This window comes from Enhydra lutris, unplaced genomic scaffold (genome assembly GCF_002288905.1).
Source record: "Enhydra lutris kenyoni isolate GAN:26980312 unplaced genomic scaffold, ASM228890v2 scaffoldscaffold13, whole genome shotgun sequence".
NCBI classification, from domain to species: domain Eukaryota; kingdom Metazoa; phylum Chordata; class Mammalia; order Carnivora; family Mustelidae; genus Enhydra; species Enhydra lutris.
The window spans coordinates 20113455-20133940 of record NW_019154097.1 but is presented as its reverse complement, the minus strand read 5'-3'; the positions used below and the strand labels follow the sequence as shown (position 1 = coordinate 20133940).

Sequence of the window (20486 nt, the reverse complement as noted above, 5' to 3'; positions counted from 1 at the left end):
GTGAAGAAGGCTCCAGGGCTCACTTGCATCACTGAGAGAACAAGACAAAGTGGAGAACAAAGGCGGATGGGGGCCAGGGAATTCTCTCCTCTCAGCCCAGAGCCTCTACTGTATCCCAAGGTCTGGAAAGTCACATATCTACCTCCCCAGATTATCCAGGACAGGCCACCACAGCTATTCACCCAGAAGACTGAACGGACCCCTTAACTGATCCCTTTACACCCACTTGGGTGCCTCCTTGGGCTCTCTGCTCTTCTAGAAATGTACCTGAGGCTGTCCCTCTCTTGAAAGCCTTCAGTGGCTTCCCACTGTATCTAGAGTGACATCAGCAAAACATTAACCACCGTGGCCCTGCGTGATCTGGCCCCAACCACCCTCCTGGTCTGCCTCCTCACGCAGTTCCAGCCACACTAGCCTTTGCCAGCCCCAGCAGGCCAAGGTCTTTCCCATCTCAGGTACTGTCCCCAGGCTGTTCCATTTGCCTGGAACACTGCTTCCAAAATCCTTGACTGGCTAACTCCTTTCTGGCCTGCAGGTCTCAACTTTAAAGTTATTATATTCCCTACCCACTGACCCCACCCCCCATAGCAATCTAAATAATATTCTCTCTTAAAGGAATCCTTTTCTTCATGGATGATCAGTTGGTCATCTTGTGCGTGTGTGTGTGTGTGTGTGTGTGTGTGTGTGTGTGTGTGTGTGTATCTATTTAACGCTCACTCCCCCACTAGGACTGGTATCTTGATAAGAGCAGAGACCATATCCACCTCCTTCTCCACAGAATCCCCAGCTCCTAGCCTAGAGCCTGGCATAAAATATCTGCTGGATGAAGGAATGAGTGAATGAGAATGGATGAAGAAGTGATTGCGTAGAGATGTCTTCTGGCAGCGGAGGCCGATGACATTGCTCTCCAGCAGGGCTGACCTCCGCCAACCTCTCCTGTGCCCCCAAAGCAGGCACTGGCACCACGGGAAGCCCAGATGCTCTTTCTTCTCCTTTCTCCTCGTAGAGAAAAAGTTGGGAGTCTTCTCCATCTGGGGCTTTCTGATGCCAGTTGGCACGTGCCCACAGAGCCTCTCACACCACTGTGGTCCTTCTGAAGCCAGTCCACACACACACACCCGTGGGGCCACTCCCTTCAGATGACCCTAGGCCCACCATCTTGGTCCTCCGTTTTGGGTCCAGTTGAGGTGAGGTTACTGTGTGGTAGGGGATGCCCAAGAAAGGGTTAAGTTGCCAGAAGCAGAGTCCCGCCCTTGGGTTTGCTCAGCCAATCAGAGTCTGTCCTGATGAGGTAAAGCTTCTATCCTGGGTAGCATTGGTTGAGTTGGCCGCCCCCATCTCCTGCTGGAGGGAGCCATAGGGGTGGAGTTTCTGTGGAACCAGACAGAACTGGAATTAGCTCGCTGCCTACTCAGGCCAGGGCTGCCTGTCTCCAAGACCTGCCCCTGTTCCTTCCTAAGGTGCTCGGACAGACCCTGGCATCTCCCGGGTCCCGCCTCTAGCTGACCAGTGGAGATGACAAGGCGTCCCATCTGGGAGAAGGCTCAGAGCCAGAGGAGACTCGGGAGGCCTCAGTTTCCCTGCCTGGGCCCCAGAATACAGCAGCTGGTTAGCAGGCAGTGACCTGGAGCACGCATCCCATGTGCTCAGAGCAGCAGCGTTCAGCTTCAATAAGCAAGGCCACTAGATGAATCTTCCTATATAAACATAGCTTTCAAGTGATAACAAGAGCGGCTAGTTCACAGAGCTCTTCTTGTGTGCACATGACACGAGCTTAATCGTCCTGAGAACCCCGTCAATCCGTCCACTTTCCTGATGAAAACACTGAGTCTCAGCGAGGCTCGGTGCCTCTCCTGAGCTCATAGGGTGGTCAGAGTTTACGCCTCCCATATCACTTGCCGGATTATTTCTGAGCAGTCTGTTGGCATATCTGTCTCTGCCCCTGGACTGCGATCTTGCAAGGCAAGAGCGTGGCGGATCCATCTGTGCATTCCTACCGTGGAGTCCGGGGTGCACCCTAAGAACGGAGCTGTTCCTGCTGTCCTGCACCCCTCTCCTACCTGACGGCCATCAGCAGCCTGCTCTCCTCAGAAGCTTCCCCTGGCCCAGGCCCGTGCCGTGCAAGTGGTGGGGGCTCAGAGGAGGTTCCCAGAGTGGACGGTGAATGTGCGGCCCAGACCCAGCCAGACGGCTCTCAGGACCCCAACAGGCTCACCTTTAAACTGTGGCTTACCATTCCTAGTCGCCTCTGCCCAGTGAAAGGAAAGTTCCATAGGATAGGTCCCATCCATCTCTGGGACCCCAAAGGACCTAACCCAGTGTCTGGCACAGAGGAGTCATCTGTTTTGTGTGTTTGATTGAATAACCAAAGAAAGATGCACCTATTTGCCCCCGTTGGCCCCAGGCAGGACTACCTGTGAGTTATTCTAGATTAGAAGCATCCCAGCTTCCCTCCCCATGGGGGGCAGTCTAGTGAAAGTTATCCAAGGCAGAAGAAAGGCAGGTTCCCTCTAGGAATCCATACTGAAGTAAGGAGGGAGAGTTCTGATGAGAAAGAAGGGTGTGGGGAGCGGAAGGAAGCTGGGTCTTAACTGTACAGAGAGAAGGAGAATTCACGTGGGTGACCCAGGGCAGCCTCTTCCCTAACCGCGGGCAGCTCCAAGGGAGCTGGAGAAAGGCAAAGGAGCCCCCAGAGAAGGGGTACATGCTGGACACTGCCTGCCTCGTTGTGTCCACACTGCCCCAGTGGAGGGCCCCAACCCCAGCTGCAACCCACAGGTGCTCCAGGGACAGCACAGAAAGCCTGTGACTGCCCCAACAGACCTGGCCCCTACAGGCATTAGAGTTCACGGGCAATCCAGTCCTATGGAAATCTGTAGGACAGGGTTCCCTCATGGAGACTGCATACTCCCAGGTCCTCCATGATAATCTTCCCTGGGAAGCTTTCAAGACCATCCCAAAGTTCAAAGAGCTAGAAAGAGCCACCTGACCAATGCATGAGTAGGACCACTGAGGAAACTGCTGCAGAGGTCACACACAGGTGGTGGCCCATCTGTCTCTCTGTTGTTCTTGGAATCCATCTTCTTCCACCACCCTCTGCTTTTCCCAACAAGCATTTCATGTTCAGGGCGTCCCGTTTACGGTTTACAAGCTTGGGAAGAAGAACTTTGCGTTCCTTGAGGTATATGAAGGGTCCCCCCCTTCCAAGGGATCAGCAAACACGGTTGAACAGGGTGGAGAAGGGGCAGCATGGGACTCCGGGGAGTACCCCCTGCAAACCCTTCTCTCCCCAGAGAGGCATCTGGGGTGGGGCAGGGAGCAGCCTGGGCAAAGCCTTCCCTTTTGCCGGCAGAAGGCGGAGCATTCTCAGAAAGAACAAGGAAAAGGCATTTAAAATAAATAAATAAATAAATAAATAAAGGCATGCTACTCAGGACAAATTAATGAAGCAGGACTCTTTCTGCCTGAAAAGCAAGAAGCTGGGGCCTGAGCTCTGCCTGGCCTTCCCTCTTCTCTCTCCCTGGAGGTCAGCAACCTTAGCAGAAAGGCTGTGGCCTAGCCCTTGGCAAAGACGTTCCTGGTCACCTCTGAGGCTGCCAGGACCTGGTGGACCTGAGTGCAGGTGGTTGACCAGTCGGCTGGATGGCCACCAGGCCAAGTTGTTAAGGTTGCTAGAACGCTCCTGGAACTCCATGGGCCTGGAGAAAAATCATATTTACCAGAATTTTTCTCAAGGAGCTTTTTATAATGGACCAGAAGGAGTAAGTTGCTAAGACTCTTGAAGTGTGTGTGGTGGGGGAGGTTGGGCCTGAGACCCCAAGGGGGCTCGCCTGCCTAACAGAAGGTGCTTCCATAAGTCCCTTCTTAGGATGGTGGGTATGGGGTTGTGCAGGGCCACTGTAGGGTTTAGTTCTCAGGCAAGGGGGCAGTTCTGAGGTTGTCCCAGTGCTCTTTCTTTACCCTTCTCCCCCCAACACACAGCTGCTCCAGTAAACACACATTTAAAGAGCTTTGATTTGAAGAGTTACCTAACTGTTGCCAGCCCAGGGCGCCCATAGGTCTGGGCATGGCCCCAAAGCCGGGCCCCAAACTCTGGGGTCCTTCCAGTGTCCGCCAGCCAAATCCACAGCCGGCAGGGCCCAGAGCCTGTCTCGGAAACTCGGACTACCTTCAGCCACTCACACTGCCCTCCCAACCGGAGATGGAGAGACCACCCCAGGCACCGAGAAGACATTTGTCAACACACTCCAGAGCCTGAAAACACTGAAGTTGAAGCAGAAAGAATTCTTCCCCATCACCCACCAGAAGGAGCTAAACCCAAAATATAAGAAAGCTGGGGGAGGGGGGCATGAGTTCAACCATGAATCATCCCAGGGACCGCCCCAGTGCAGAGAATGGCCTGGTTTCTGACCATGACCAAGTCGGGATCAAGGATACCAGGCAGCCTACAGTGTCAGCGACAGGTCTCGGGTCAGCAGAAGAGCCTGACAATGGGAGAGTAGCAACAAGGAGCTGGCGGGTGTGGGGGGTGCGGCAGTGCAGTCCCCACCGCTGTGGTTGAGCAAGCGTCCAGTGCATGCCAGGCACTGTGCCAGGAACTGCGTCTGTACCATCTCATTTCCCGCTCCCAGTAACCCTTTGAAGGAGGAACTGTTGTTCCCAGATGGGGACACCAAAGCGTTGAGCAGCAGTGAGACTTGCCTAAGGTCAAGTGACTTGTCAGCCAGTGGCAGAGCGTGAGTCAAAGTCCATGCTCTTCCCACTGTCCTCCTTCATCAAGTTACTCTTGTCTCTGGCTGGTATAAAACAAAATAACTTCCAAGTCTGAGATGACCAAATTCTCAGACTGTTACTCCCTTCATGAGGGAATAGTCGCGGGGCTGCTATCTGCCACCACACCAGGCGCGGCTGCCCAGAAGTCCCCTGTCCTCGGCAGGCCCGTCCCGGCAGCCCCCACCGTAAGCCTGCCAAACGTATGGGGAAGAAGACCTGGCCACCAGCTTTATTGGCTCAATCTCTCGCCGCGAGCCAGCTTACCTGCATGACTCACAAATGGGAAATACAGCTGTGCCCAGTGGCTGGCCTCCGGCTGACAAAGGGGAAGGCCATGACCTGGCTCCCATCCCCTCCACAGGCGCTGGACCAGCTTCGGGGCACCCATCTCCAGTCAGGCCCAGCAGGGAGGCTCTAATCTTCCCCGATGCTCCAGCTGGCTGGCCCCCCATCCCCAGCCAACTCTACTTGGCTCCACTTGGCCATGGCCTGCATCAAACCAGAACAGCTTCCACTGCGGACATTGCCTCCCAATGGTACCAGCCCTCGGCCAGTGTCAAACATCCAGTGCGCTACCCCTAGGCACGACCTACCCCGTGGCAGAGGGCGCCTCCCTGCCAGGCGGCAACAAAAGGCCAACCCCAATTCAACCTGGCCAGAGGCAAACCATCTAATGGAGCCGAGAAGCGATGGCCATGCTCCCTTAGGCACCGTCGCTCTACCTGAGCCAAGCAAACCCACTCAGTGGACCCCGTGACATGCCGAGAGGGAGAGACATTCAAGCACGGGCTTCCCTGCCAAGAGCTTGTTGCTCAGGTCCAAGTCCTAAGCTGGAGCTGGTCCCAGGCTCAATGCGGAGGCTTGAGGGTCCGGGCTGGGGAAGGGAAGCCGGGCAGCCAGGGCCACGGCCGCCAGCAAGGCCCTTACCTTGCGCTCCAGGGGCGAAGCCGTGAGCTGTTGCTGCTTAGCGATGTTCTCCGACAGGCACCAGCACACTCTCTTCTTCTGCTCCTGTGAGTGCGCTTCCAAAGTGAATAAGCACTCTGCCTTCTGACGTCAGGGCAAACAGAGGAGAGGATGGTCAGGGCTGCTCCCTGGTTCAGGGGGCTCCCAGGCCCAAGCCCGTCCCCGGATTCCAGAGGGTGAGGCTGCAGAGGGAGGGGAGGGCCAGGTGAAAGCCACAAATGCACACTAATCCCCAGTGACATCGAGGCAGCCCGAGGAGCAGGGAAGCTGGATCGGGGGCCAGCTGGCGAGCGCGCGGTGTGTGCCCGCGGGTTGTGTGCGGGGGGAGGCGTTAGTTCCCAACACAGTGGAGGCCTGTGGAGAGCCACAGGACAGAAACGGTGAGGTCACCCCCGGGGACAGGCAGCACAAGGCGGCAGCTGGGGGAACACATGGGGGACCCAGAGGGCCACGGTCTCCAGCCCTCTGATGCCCTATGGAGTCAGGACCCCACCTCCCGCTCACAAACCCCCTCCCCCCGACCATGGCGCAGGATCTGATCACAAAGCCCAGGTTAGATGGGCAGTTGGACAGACATAACAACAGAACTCAAACAGAAACTCAGGTCCCTTCAGGAAGTCTTTGGCAGGCGTAGTCACGTGGCCACACCAGTGCCTGGCACAGGAGCTGGGTCTGACCAGACCTGGGGTCTTTCAGCCCAGCCAAGTGCAAGGACAGACACCAGCACGGCCACTGCTGTCATTCCCATCCCGCTTTGCCATCTAACTTCGTCAAGTGCCATCTTGTCCCCCCAACTAGACTAGAAAATCCTTCCAGGAAGGCCTTTTCCATCTGCACCCAGCACAGTCCTTGGCAAGTAATGGCCTCGGTAAGTTCTGGCTCCTGGAGAGACTTCCGGGACGAGGTCAAAGCCAGGCCAGCTGTGGCACAAGCATCAGGGCACTGCCAAGACCCAGGGAGGTGGCCCTGGGGAGCTGGAACATGTTGGGGGGGAAGGGCAGGGGTGGGTTTGGAGGTAGTCGAGCAGGCCCAGGGCTATCATGCACTCTAGAACACTCTGGTCAGGGGACTGCAGGCTCTTTCCGACTCCGCTGGAATTTGATTATAACCTCACAGGGCTGTGATTACATGAGCTCAGCCAGGGAGCTGAGAGCAGGAGCTGGATGGCTTGGAACTGAGAAAAAGACAGTGTTTCTATGCAGTCCTTCCTTGTTTTGCAGTTGGACAGGCCTGGCTTGAATTCCAGCTTTGCCACTTCCTACCTGTAGACCTCAGGAAAGGCTGTCAAGTGGGAACGGTAACGACATCACCCCCTCTCAGAGCTCGTGAGCGGGTAAGTCAGGAGAACAATCGGAGGCCTCAACAGACAGCAGCTACCGTTGTTATCACTCCACACTTTGCTCATTTAATAAATATTTATTGAGTGCCTGCTACATGTCAGGGACTCTACTAGGTCAGGGATGAAGAAGCAAATAAGAGAGACTGAGCTCTGGCACTCAGGTTGGGGCAGAGACAATAAACCAATAAACAACGAAATAATATAATTACTAATTGGGAAAAGGCCAAAAGGCAGAGGTGCTGCTTGATTGAACCTGGTGGTCAGAGAAGGCCTTTCTACAGGGCCAGCTCTTGGGTGAAGGCTGGAATACTAAAGGCCAGCAAGGCAAGTGCTTGGGAGAAAATCTTCCAGGCAGAAGGAACAGCACATGTGAGGGCTCTGAGCCGAGATGGTTACCAGCATCATCAACTACCACATGCAACAGTCTCAATTCTGCCACTACCCCGCCAGCCTTCAGGGATGCCACTCTTGGGGCGGGGCCGGCTCCCATGCTAAGTGTTCCCAGAGCACCAGCCACTCCTCTCCTGCCCCAAAGTGCTCAGAAGCTGATCTTCCTAAACGCGCCGGTGGGAATAAATTGCCTCCTCTTAGCTTCAGGGAACTGGGCGGATATGGGGAGGAAATCCTCCCACTTAACAACAGATTCCTCCACTTCTCAGAACCCCCAGCCCACTGCAGGGGAAGGACAAGCTCAGCAAAAAAGACCCCAAGATTCCCCGGAGGGAAGCCAGCTAGGGTAGGAGCTGACCGGAGGGTCCTGTGTTCCGTCTCATCATGTTCCCCTGCCAGGTGAGGGGAAAGGCAAGGACCCTGGTCCTTTCCAGCTTAGAAAGGCCATTTCTCCACAAAGCTGGCCCTGCCTTTACCTAGCTCTTTTGGCTTCAGCAAATCCCTTAATCTCCCGGAGCCAGACCTCCTCTTCCCTTTCTGTGCCAAAGCAGGAATTCTGCCTTAATAACAATTCATTTTATCTAACTCATTTTAAAGAGTATTTTCACACCCATCCATGCTCTCATTTTGACCTTGACAATCCCACGAAGAGTTAGGGAGGGCTTAGATGGTTACTCCCAATCCAAGGAAGAGGAAAACCAAGGCTCGGAGTGGCTGAGGGCTTCCTCCAGCTCTTAACGTCAGTGAGCAGTGGAAGGAAGGCTCAGAGCCTTGCAGAAACACCCATTGAGATTTGATTCCCCCAAACCGAGGAGGCCCCCTCAGAGGCTGCTGGGCTGCTGAGGGCTGGCAGGAATGCTCCCCCTTGGCCCTAAGCAACCCGAACACGAAGGCCTTCAAAGAGCAATGCCAGCCAGCGGCTCTCAGAGCAGCTACAGAGCTCGCTGGAACCGTTTTGTACTATTCCACATTGCTCTGTGTTCGAGGACAGTGGCCCCTTCCTACAAGACAGCAGGAGAGCCTCCCCTCACAGTGACAGGGCTGCCAGGGTCCTCATCTTGAGACACCCCCCGACATGCCATACCCCTCACAGCACTAAGTGCTTCACCAGTGCAGTCTCAGCCCTTCTTCCAACAACCTTGCCAAGTAGAGGCTGTGATTCTGTCCATTTTACTGACACCCACAAGAACCACTTCCTCTTCCCTGCCCTGTGGATAATCTCTTTTTAGAAAATCATACTTCCCTCTGCCTGGGATGATGACCATATGACCTGATTCAGCAGGAGAGTTCGGGGCTGAATCTCTGGCCCTGAGAGCTTGAAGCGGAAAGCCTCCTAAGTCTAGGGAATCCAGAAGCCTTCTGAGCTAACAAAGACCTAAACCCAGGCCTGGCCAAGGGTTAAGGGTTGGCTGTCCTAGATGGGCAAACATCTGAGGGGCTCCTTGCTCCCCAGGCTCCTCTCTAGGTGCTTTGGAGGTTGGTCTGGTAAAGAGAGAACGCACAGAACCAACTCCCTCCAGAAGCTGAACTCCCATCTGCATACATCTGTCCAAATCAGGGACCCCACTGCCTGCCTGGGGGCTCAATATGAATGTTTTCTCTTAATCCCCACGTGATTTAACTCACTGCTTCTGATGCCACTGCACACTGAGCCCTCACATCCCAGAATCCAGGGCTGTGGCCCTAAGCAGCCTTGAAGGCATCCTCACGTCACTCACCCAGAGAGAGGGCTCCTGATGGGGCAGTACTGGGCCTGGGCCTCTGCATTCAAACATCCTCAAATCCAACCAGAAACCCAGGTCCTCCTGGCCTCCTTAAAAACCCTGTCTTGCCTTACCTCCTCGTTCTTGAATGAGTATTATCTTTGTAGGAACCAAAACCCCTTCTGCTACTGTTTGTTCACTCGCCTTGACAAGCCTCTCTTTTAGTTCTAATGACCTGACGACCCAGGTAGGACGGAAAGGCACAGCTGTTAACCATTTTTCAGACGAGAACACTGGGGCTTGGAGAGGCTAAGTCAGCGGCCCCAGGAGACCTCAGGAAAGGAGAGTCAAAGTCTGCCTTCTGCCTCCTCCAGAGCCTGTAATCTGACCACATTTGTATAACTCTGTGTGTACATTACAAGGAACATGAGATATTCCTCTTAGCTTTCTTTTTAAAAGGTCAATAAATCATTAGTGATGTCTCTAATGGAGAACAAATGAATACGAAAAGCTCTCCCCCCGTTATGAAGCTGACAATAATAATAACTCCCATTTACGGAGCACTCACCGTGTGCCAGACTCTGTGCTAAGTGCTTTGGTCAGGGTATCTTATTGAATCTCATTTAATCATTACGACAACCCTGCCAGGTAGGCCCTGTTTCAGCCTTGTTTCAGAGAGGCGTATGTGACTTGCCCAGATCACTCAGTTAGGAAATGGCAGAGCCGGATTCAAGTCTAGGACTTCCTAACCCCAGAGCACAGACTCTTCAATGAATGGAGCGCGGGATCGGATTCTAAGCGAACGGTCCTTGACCAACATGCCCTTTGTCCCAGGGACCCCAGTGCCCTCAAGCTAGCAGGGGGCTGCATCGGTCCCCTGGGTTTGCAGGCGCTGAGGGACACCTGTCCAGGAGAACAGAGGCCCCAGGGCCGAGCATGCCTAGGACAATCACACCCAAGACCTACTGCGGGGAAACACCCAAAGCTGGGGCCAGCCAGGCAACTGAGGCTTTCTGGATTCCATGGAAAACCCTTCAAACTCCTGACTCTCCTGCCACACTTTCTTTTCCAGGAGCCAACTGCGTGTTAGACAATGAAGATACACCACTTGTCAGAAGGTCCCGTGAAGACGTGAGTTTGGGGCTCCCCATGGGATCCAAAACCACAGGACAAGCAGGCACCCTGGCTTCCTGTTCCAGACGTGCCTCTCCCCACAGCTTCTATGGAGAAAAGAGAGGCCTCTGGCTGCCTGTGAGCTCGCATCTTCCAGCCCCTCTGGCTCAGAACTCCTGGCACTTTAACTGAACTAAAAGGCCGGGGATCAATACCCTTCGGCAGTCTTTGGAGAGCCAGGAGGTCCCAGGTCCCTGGAAGCCAATGAGCAGAAGTGCTTTTCTCTGGGCCGCACAAACCAGCTGGCAGGAAGGCCCCCCCCCCCCGGCATTAAAGAACCTGGAGCTTCATCTCAGGCCCTGCCAGGGACAACTGGAAGCCGGAGGGGCAAGGCCGAGGGGCCAAAGCTCTGGCTTTCCCCAGCCTTGTTCACAGCTGCTAGGCTGTTTGCAGAGCTCCACGGACTTGAATCCCCACCAGCTCTGCAGTGCCTCTGCTGGCTGCTTCCTGGGCCTGGTAGAGGAGTGCCAACATGGGGCAGGGGGAGACAACCAATGCCTTCCTGGCCCTTGGGTCAGGGGGCAGCCAAGGTCCCCAGCTCAGCTCCGACAATGCCTGCTGCCCTTTGGAACTCTCTGCCCTCCCGTGAAGCTAACTGGTCAACTCTGTCTTCTCCCCCAGGTGTCTGGTCCCCGCAGGGGACTCTCTCGGAGGCCTGCATCTCTTTTCATGGCCAGGAACCAGAGGAATGATTTTCAGTCACAAGCGACATACACACTCCTTCTCGAAAGGGTGTATTCCTCTTGGCCAGCTAGTGTAGACCATGCCCTGCCCAGAGCGTCTTGTCCCAAAAGACTGGCCGGTTCCCAGGACTGTTATGAGGGATGGATGTAAGCAGAAGCAGAGGACAGAAACGGGGTTAATGAATCCTTGCTTGGAACAGATACTGCCCCTGCTCCTAGGAGCAGACATGAGATTGGGAACAGAAAATCTGCTGAAAATATAAGAGTCTAGATGGCTCAGTGGCTCTCAGCCTTGTCATCACCACAGACTTCTGTGATCAAACCCTTGATCTGACAATACGCATCTCCCAAACTGTATCAGGCAGTAAGTGGTTTGCCTGATTTTGTTCAACAAAGGCATAGCACTGCCCATATGTGTTTCTGATCAGACCAAGACAAGCAGGAATACCAGTCACACTGAGTGGGCGTCCTTGCAGCCCAAAATACAGACGCTTAATGTTTTCTTTAGCCTGCGTTAGCGGGCCCAGGTAAAGGTGCAATTACCTTCCGACACTTTAAAATACTTACAAGGGGCGCCTGGGTGGCTGAATGGATTAAGCCTCTGCCTTGCGCATTCGTTCGGGTCATGATCCCTGGGTCCTGGGATCGAGCCCCGAGTGGGGCTCTCTGCTTAGCAGGGAGCCTGCTTCCCCCTCTCTCTCTCTGCCTGCCCCTCTGCCTACTTGTGATCTCTCTCTCTCTCTGTCAAATAAATAAATAAAAATCTTAAAAAAAAAAAAAACAATAAAATAAAATACTGACAAGATGCTGTAGGAGGGGTCATGGGTGGGACTACCTGGAAAAAGAGGAAGAAAGGCCGGCACAAGAATCAGGGCAATTTCCAGAAGAAAGACTACCAACCAAGTAAATCAGGTGAGGCATGGGTGTCAGGCCACACCCTCAGGATGACCCTGCCAGGTGCTGGAGACCAGGGTGTCCCGAGTAGGGGATCACAGTGTCCTTCTGTCCTCTCTAGGCACTTTTTAAAAGATTTTTAAAATTTATTTATTTGGCAGAAAGAGAGAGAGAGAGAGCATGCGCACAAGCAGGGGGAGCAGCAGGCAGAGGGACAGGGAGACGCAGGCTCCATGCTGAGCAGGGAGTCTGACACAGGCTCGATCCCAGGACCCCAAGATCATGACCTGAGCCAAAGGCAGACGCTTCATTGACTGAGCCACCCAGGCATCCCCCCTTCTAGACACTTCTGTGCCCACTGCTCCTCCACACAGAGGTGAGAGGCACTGAGGCAGGGACTGCTATCCCCATTTCACAGGGCAGCAACCCTGCCCAGGACTGCGGTATGAGATGCTACGGAGCCTGGCCCCAGAGCCCCGGACTATACCCAGACCAATGTCTTCTCACCAGTGCCAGGCCACAGAGCTCTCTGTGGATCTAGAGGCAAGGACTCACCTCTGCTAGATACAGCACACAGAACTTCAGGTCTTCTGAAGAACCTTGGAGGGAACAAAAGTGAGACTTGAGTTAGCGTCGGCCCCAGAGACCAAGCAGCTTGCCCTAGCACCGCCAGCTGCCTCATCCAGAAGCCCATATGTGGTACCTCCTGGAAGGAGAAGGAAGAGCCAGGCACAGGGGATGGGGAAATCGCTGGAGGAAAGCCCACTAAGTAACTAAGCAGATGGAGACATGGCAATAGGGCCTTGGCACGCAGGTCAGTGTCACCCAAGGAATGCTGTGGTCCCACCCCCAGGACAGGTATCCAGGAGCACCTCGGGGCCTCAAACCACCAGGGGCAGGGAAGCTGTCGTCCATCTCAGGAGGCCTCCCTCTTTCCATGCTCCCTGTATTAAGGGACCCAGAGGGACACAGATTCAAGATCTCCCTCCAGTCATGGGCTGGATGTTGCCCCCAGACGGCTTCCCAGCCCAGGCCCGGCTCCTTGGTGTGTCTTCCTAGAGCCCCGGTCTCGAATCCCAAATTCACCCATTCTTCACACCTCCCACCTGGGAGGCCGCTGGGTGGGAGCGTCAGGCTCCCCGCTCCTCCCGCAGAGGAGTGAAGGCGGAAGAGCTACAGAAGCTGTATTTGCTCAGACTGCTTCGGAAACACACAGACCAAGAGATGACCTTGGCTGCCGGAGAAGGCTTCTTGCAGGAGGATCCTTTTGAACTTGAATGCAGGATGGGAAGAAAGGAGGAGGGCATGGGCACAGCATGGGCACAGGCAACGAAGTACAGAAGCACAAGGTGTGGCTCGACGGCTAGCAAGCATGTGGAAGAAGCCCTGAACCTCCTCTGACTACTGCGGGCTGCTCCTGGGAACCTGACATCCCTCCCCACCGGGCTTCATTCTTCTGGGCACAGACCAGGGACGGTTAGGGACTTCCTGAGTTTCAAGCAGTTGACCTCACTGGGCAGGTAGTCCTTTTCAAGACCACTCCACCTGTAGAAAACCCCACATGCTTACTGTGCCCCGTGCTGTCCGTGCATAAGCCCAGCCCTTGCCACAACCCCTAGGACACAGGGGCTGTTATCGTCCATGATTCATGTGAGGAAATAGGCTCAACACACACTGGAATCAAAGAAATGGTCCAATAAACCAAAATGTGTTGCCAAGTAAAGGTGACAAAGTAACAGAGACAGTGGGTCAAGCCAATTCCTAAGAAAAGTCGTGAGTGAGGACCCTCGTGTGGGTGACAGCCAGGCCCCCCACCTGGAGCAAGCACGTGGGCAGTTCCCTGGGCAAAACGAGGGCCAGAGGTGCCGGCAAGATCCAGAGACAAAGAGGCCAATAGTAAGTTGGGGGGCGGGGTGTACGCTCTGGACTTAGAAGAAATCCTTCTACTTCTCCCCACCTACAGGAGGGTTGGGAGGGAGAAGTCCCCACCTACGAAGTCCATCATGTTTGAGAAACTCTGACTTGGAGGTTTCTGCCAACTTCTTGGCTTGCTGAGGGTAGAGACAAGGGGAGGTGGTTTCTTTTGTTTAAGAAAACGTACTGGATGTCTCCTTGACTTTCCAGAACCAGATCTTAGTGCCAAGGGAGAAACAAAAAGATCTATGTGAGAAAATAACAGAAATGTGGGTTTTAGAAGCTGGCAGTGACAGAATAGAAGGCTCTAGAAGGGGTGGGGGGAAGCCAAGGAGAGGGGAGCCTCAGGGAGACAGGAGGCCGAGGTTGGGGGGAAACTCAGACATATTCCCTACGGCGAGGGGTGGTTGACGACTGCTTGACAACTTTCTTGGGCCGTGACACCCCCTGCCCACCACATTACCCCGAACCACCCCTGAAATCGGCTCCGTGTCACAGCCTTGTGCTGGCCGCACTTGAGAGAAGGACGGAATGGGGGCAGTGCTCAGCATGGCTTGGAGCCTCATAAAGGGACAGCAAGCCTCGGGAGCCCAGGATGCCAGGAAGGAGCCACAGCTGCAGAGCAGCAGGCCACGAGGTGGCTGAGCCAGGCAAGCAACCTCACCCTTTTAGGAGCCCTTCTGGGACACAAGTCTGGGCTCTGGGCTTTCCAGAGTGTGGAAATGTGGGGTGAGTAAAAAGGGACACAGAGGTAGCCCACATTTGGGTTTTCCATCCAACAGTCCAACTGCCGTCACCATTTTGAAATTCCACAGAAGTCACCGGCCCCTGGGTGAACCCTGCTTCCTACCAAGGACTGTGGGCTGTGCAGAGAGAGTCCCAGAGGCACAGAGATGTTTTTCCCCTCCTAAGTCTGACTCCTCTGTCATGTTCCCAGAGCCCCCTCCAGCCTAGTCTGAGGTCCCAAACTCAACCATCGGCCAAGCCTTCCCTATGCTGTGTGACAAGCCAGGAGGCATGTTGTTCCCATTTTCCAGTTGCAGAAACTGAGACCCCGGGAGAGAAAACAAGCTGTACAGGCATGCAGTGAGTGAGGGGCAGAGCTGAGATTTGAACCCAGGATGGCTGCCTCTAAAGCCCGTGTTCCGACCCCTGTGTCCCATTTCTGCTCCCCCTCCCTCGCACCAGTTTACACATCTGCACGCCCCCAGAGGTGGGACCGTGACTCTCCCCCTGCTATCACCTGGCAGCCAGCTCTCAGGTGGGCGCTGAGAATGCACTCAGCACATGTCAACTGACTAAATTTAACTCCAAGCGTTCCAGCAGCTGGGACCTAAGCCGCTGGGTTTCCAAGCCTGCGCACCTGGCTCCCCAGGGTGGATGGAGAGCCCAAGAATCAGCTGGACATCTCCAGGCCATCCTGAGAGACCAGAGCAGGCCAGAAAGACACCCTGTGGGCGGGATGCTGGCCACCCAGGGAGGGAGAAACAAAAAGACCAGCAAAGCCAGTGGGCGACAGAGACAGGAAGAGGTCACAATGGGCCCCGGACAACCAGAAATGTCCCAATTGTTAGTGCGAGCTCTCCGCCTGTTCCCATTACACTGCCGTTCAGACCTGCTGAAGCTGGGGGGATGCTGGGCAGGAGGAGGGCCGGCTTAAGGTTTAAGTGGCCACCAGCAGCTGGGAGCTTTGGAGAAGGGTGCTTTCCAGCCCCCAAGCTGGGCAGCGCTTCTAGTCTCCTAGTCAGTTACACATTCACTCAGTCAAGCAACATTCACTGGGCACCGGCAATGTTCTGAGCCTCGTGCTAGACCCTAGGAGGACGCTTGGCCGGGAGAGCCAAGCTCCATTCAGGCAAGTCACACACAGGAGTCATCGGTCCTTGGGTGGGGTAGATTCTCGCCTTCCGGGGAAAAGCCCTCACCAGCCCTAGCCCACAGGAAAGGCCACGTGTGCTCCTCATTCCCATCCTCTTTGCCCCAGACTGAACTTTTCCCACATGCTGACTTGAAAGGGACATCGCTGGGAGGCATGAGCCACATTCATCAGGTACCATTCTGCCACGAGAAGCTCCAGTGGAGGCCCCACGTGGACCTCTTAAAACCCTCACTCAGGTGCTGGCTGCGGCGGCAGGTGTCTGTGGGGGCCAGGGACATGGGCCAGAAGACGGGCACCAGGACTCAGGACACTGGGTTCCACCACTCCAACTCTGACTGCAGGAGAGGGGGACACTGGACCCACAAGCCTGTCTCAGGGGAGGAGGCAGGGCCTGGAGCAAAATCTCAGGGATGGGACGTGCACCTGACTGCTCAGTGTCACTGAGCCATGTCCCCGAGGAGCCACGTTCACTGTTGGCTGGCTGACACTGACCGGGAAGGGCATGACAATGTATCCGCACCCAACTGTCCCAACAAGCCCAGGACACGCGCCTACTCGCACACATGCCCCAACACCCGTGTCAGTCCAGGAGGCTCAGGTGGCCGTGGTCATCCCTCCTGAGGAGAGCGGGCCTGGGCCACCCTCACCCCACCATTGGCCCAGAGAGGATGTGGCCCCCACCTCCAGGAAGCCATGCCTGCCCAAGGCTATTGCTCACATAAGCTCAGCATCTGGAAGGTTTCTCTGCAACACCTCAGGCCCCGCACCACCCACTCTGACCAGCTGCTACCCAGTGGAAGACCGAGCTCACGCTGACTCTAACTTCAAGGCTTGGGTCTGAGGGCTCCAGGAGGGGAAGATCCAGCTAATTCCCAGCCAAGCACCCCCAACCGCACTCCAAGGGGTGGAGGTAGGACATTTGGGCACCGTCCAGCATCTCACAGCAACCTCAGGGTCCATGTGGAGGTGTCAGAGCTGGGAAAGAACATCAAGGGCTCGTCCAAACCAACTTCCACAGTCCAAGACACCAGAGCCCAGAAAAGGGAGAGAACAGCTGAAGTCACCCAGCGCGTTAGCTGCAGAGCTGAGCCCAGAGTCCCAGCTACTACCCTCAGCTCTTCCACTGCCCTCTTTCCCCCCCCAAACCCCCCCAGCAAAGCATAGCCAGGTGGAGCCCCTCTTCTTTCCCCTCCCTCCTTCTAGCAGGAGGCTGAGCAGATGAGGGTCCTGGGCTTGTGGCCCTAGACTGGGCGATGAGCACAACTGGGTAAGGGTTCGGTTCTCATAATCAGTCAGGACTTGTTACCGATCAGCCCACCCCTGCCTGGGTCCTGACTGTCTGAGCTGGGGTGAGCAGGCCACAGAGGAAGGGGCTACACCGCATGAGTGTGCATGTGAGGACACGTGCAGGGGTGCAGCAGAGACAGGGGATCGGCAGCTGCAGGGGAATCTGGGTCTGAGGGAAACTGGGAGGGGCAGTGAAACCCAGGGAAGAGTCGCTCTAGCTCTCACCTGCCCCCCACTCCCCGGGTGGGCACCGGGGAGCCAGGGTCAGAGCCGCATCTGCTCAAAGGGCTGCTCCCCGCCGCCCTGTGGGAGGGGCCAGCTCCAAGAGAGATGACTGGCTTTTTCCCCTCAGGAGCCGCCCTGGTCAGTGGGCAGGAGAAAGTTTGAGGCAGAGAAGGAGAAGTTATAAGTGACTTCCTGTGGGGCAGCCAGAGTGGAGGTTCTCACACTCCCTGGGCTTCTGAGGAGGAAGAACAGCGGGGGCGCCCAACACTCAGGAACCCGGGACGGGTCCGCAAACAGGCAGGAAGTTTTCCTGGAGCAAAACCCGTCAAAACAGAATTCTTTCACTGGGTAATATTTTCCTCTCTGCCCCTGTTGCCCGTGCTTAAACAGGTCTGTTGTTGTTTTCATAATATGGGAGAGGAAATCAAGCCCCTTTCGGCAGAGACTTCAGGCGCCAAACCAAACCGCTCAGCAGATACTCCCAGCAGGCTTCCCCGGTCCCCGGCCGAGGAGGCACTGTGGAAAGTCTGCAGGGGACATCGGCTTCAGGCTCCCCCTGCCCCTGCTCCCTGGGGCTCTGGCCTGGGCGACACAGCTGGGAGGAATACGAGCGGTGCTCTCGGGTCCTGGCTGTGTGTGGTAAGTGGGGTTGGGGACCTGGCGTGGCCCAGGCCCTCTGCACACGACCTTCCCAAATCTGTACAACTGTCTTCCCCACACTGGGAGCCCTGCTTACACGTAAGCAAAGGCAAAGGGGTTAAATCAGATGTGCCTAAGGTCACAGATGGGGGGGGGCAGGGCCAAGATGGAGACATGGGTCTGTCGGAAGCCAGAGCTCAGCCGGCTCCACCCCACCACCTCCCTGAAACATTGTCTGGACCAGAAGCCTCCAGCGAAGCTCAGATTGCACAGCCTAGCATGGAGCTGGCCTCCAAGAGCCCCACAGCCCCAGGAGCTGGACATGACCCCACAGCATATGCTCAGACGCCCCACTGATGGCTGGAAGCCCCGGGGCATCCATGCCACTGGGAGGAGTGGGACTCGGGGCAAGTAGGCAGGAGCCCAGGGTGTCCCTGGGGCACACACTTACCTTCCTGCAGCTTCACGCTCTGGAGGTAGAGGGGGTTCCTCAGGACGTCGCAGCGGCCCGGCTCGTCCTCCTTGGTGAAGAGCAGCAGGTCGGAGTAGGCAAAGAGCGTCACCTGCATCACCACGGAGCACACTGAACTGGCTGCTCTGCTGGCCCAGAGCCCAGCGGCCACAACCTCCCCGGGAGGTCTGGGTAAGGGGACCTCGTCATCTCGGGCAGAACGAGGATCAGACTCTCTGTGTGGCCTCCGCCAAGGACAGAGACACGATGTGCAACCAGGACTTCCCTATTGCTCTAGTATTTTCTACACTTTCACAGTGGGCGGGAGGAGGGGCGGGGAGATGGATAAAATCCGACCCTCACCTCCCGTGGCACATGGCCCCTGCAGGCCTCTCCACCGCCCACCTCCCGCCAGGCCATCTTTCTGACTTCCCAGAGCCGCTGGCTGGGCGCCACCCTCGAGCTGCGGGGTGTTGGCACATTTGCTTGTATTCTCCTCTACACGGCTGGCTGAAAGAGCACTGCCCTTGGAGCCAGAAGTCCTGAGGCTCCCCACACCGGAGCCATGAACACTTGGTTAGGGACCCCGAACCCTCAGCTTTGGTTTTCTCGTCTATAGAGATAGGGGAGTGTCGCTGTCTCGGTCCCTCACAGGCTTCTGTCACCAGCCCTGGGCAGACTGAATGGAAGCATTGAGCAGTATAAGGTCTTCTTATCACATTCCTCGAGGATAATTTTAACTGCATTAATGCATGATCAGCCTGAGAAAAAGCCAGTTACTTACACTCCAAAACGGACATGTATGTGACTTTTATCTCTTTTATTCACTAGCTGCTCCAAAAATAAAAGGCAAATGCTATTTTTAGACATTATAGGTAAACCAACAGGCATGCTTAGCATAGTTTCAGGCCAAAAAAAAAATCTGCTTGATCCCGTAATGCCACTGAAGATCACACTGTTCTTTGTTTTGTAAATCCTGCAGTGGCCTTTATCTAAAAGCAATAAAATCCAATTTTAGAGTCTCCAAAGAAAACAAAATGTTATTAATTCTGTGGACTTCCCTTTGAGGTGTCAAAACCTGACACTTCATCTCCTCTGAGGTAAGAGTCAGAGCCAGAGGGCTCGGCGTGCACCCCCAAAGGCCACAACGAGCGTGTGCGGGATGGTTGCTGCAGTTTCGAAAGTTAACATGGTGACATTTAGCTCTCCGACTGTTCCAGGTGACCTAAGAAGTCCACCTCTAATGTTCTACTTACAAGGATATGTAATATGAATTGCACATGAAATTAATATGAAACTATAAGGATGTTCTCAACAGCATCTCATCAGCATCTACAACCAAAGAGCGCAATGTGCCAAAATGCCTACAGCTCAATCCAATTTTGCCTAATAAAACTGTAAATGTGTACATTTTTTACATGTCTATGATACCACTCTTCACGAGTACAATTTCACTTCCTACATTTCTGTTTCATTTGCATCGTATGACAAGAGAGTCTATTACTTTTGTAATTTAAAAATATATAAATTTTTTTCAAAGGACCCCTTGGCTTCTTGAGCACAGTGCAAACAGAGAGGTTTGAAGGAAGCTGGGCCCCAGAGACAACAGGGGTGTCGTTGAGCAGGAGGCTCTCAGGAACTCTAGCTTCTCCAATGGGGACCAAACACAAGAGCTCCGAAACTGGGGGCTCGGAGGGATCTTGGCAGTGACTCTCTCTGGACCTCTTCCAAACCACAGTCCTGTCCCAACACGGACTAAAAGAAGCCCCCATCTGTTAAGTTCTTTCTTTCTGCTCAGTGGGTTCTTACTTATAAATAACATCGCTGCCTTCATTTATAGATGTGGGTCCTGCAGCTCAGAGAGGTTAAGTGACCTGTCCAAGGGCACACAGCCAGGGACCATTGCCCAGGTCTGGCTGACCCTTAACCTCTCCCAATATGAAGGGGTAGCAAGATGCCTACAGCCGTCCTGCCGTGAAACAATCTGAGCAGGGACCAAAATAGGAACACAAAGGAGACCCAAAGTGAAGCTAAGGGAAGAAGCTAAGGGTAGAAAATGATCTAAGAGCTGAGAAGGATCTCAGGGGTTGATTCTCTACGCAAACCTGTAGGCTTTCCCACTCAAAAGAAACCTGGCAGTCACCTCTAGACTCATAGGGAAGCTGGCAGG

The 20486-nt window shown here is 54.9% G+C and overlaps 1 protein-coding gene across 5 annotated transcripts in view; it reads right to left on the bottom strand.

Annotated features, from left to right (window-relative positions):
• The window catches only part of LOC111145677 (regulator of G protein signaling 3), a 117886-nt gene that overhangs the window by 47924 nt on the left and 49476 nt on the right, over positions 1-20486 (bottom strand). For 3 of the 5 annotated variants that reach the window (XM_022500765.1, XM_022500767.1, XM_022500769.1), the window contains 3 exons: positions 18317-18428; positions 12477-12520; positions 5701-5823 (listed from right to left, as the gene is read on the bottom strand). In XM_022500765.1, the coding sequence (XP_022356473.1) occupies positions 5701-5823; positions 12477-12520; positions 18317-18428 (279 nt within the window). Of the gene's footprint in view, positions 1-707; positions 1372-5700; positions 5824-12476; positions 12521-18316; positions 18429-20486 lie in introns of those variants that run through there. The other 2 variants (XM_022500768.1, XM_022500771.1) reach the window with 1 other exon arrangement.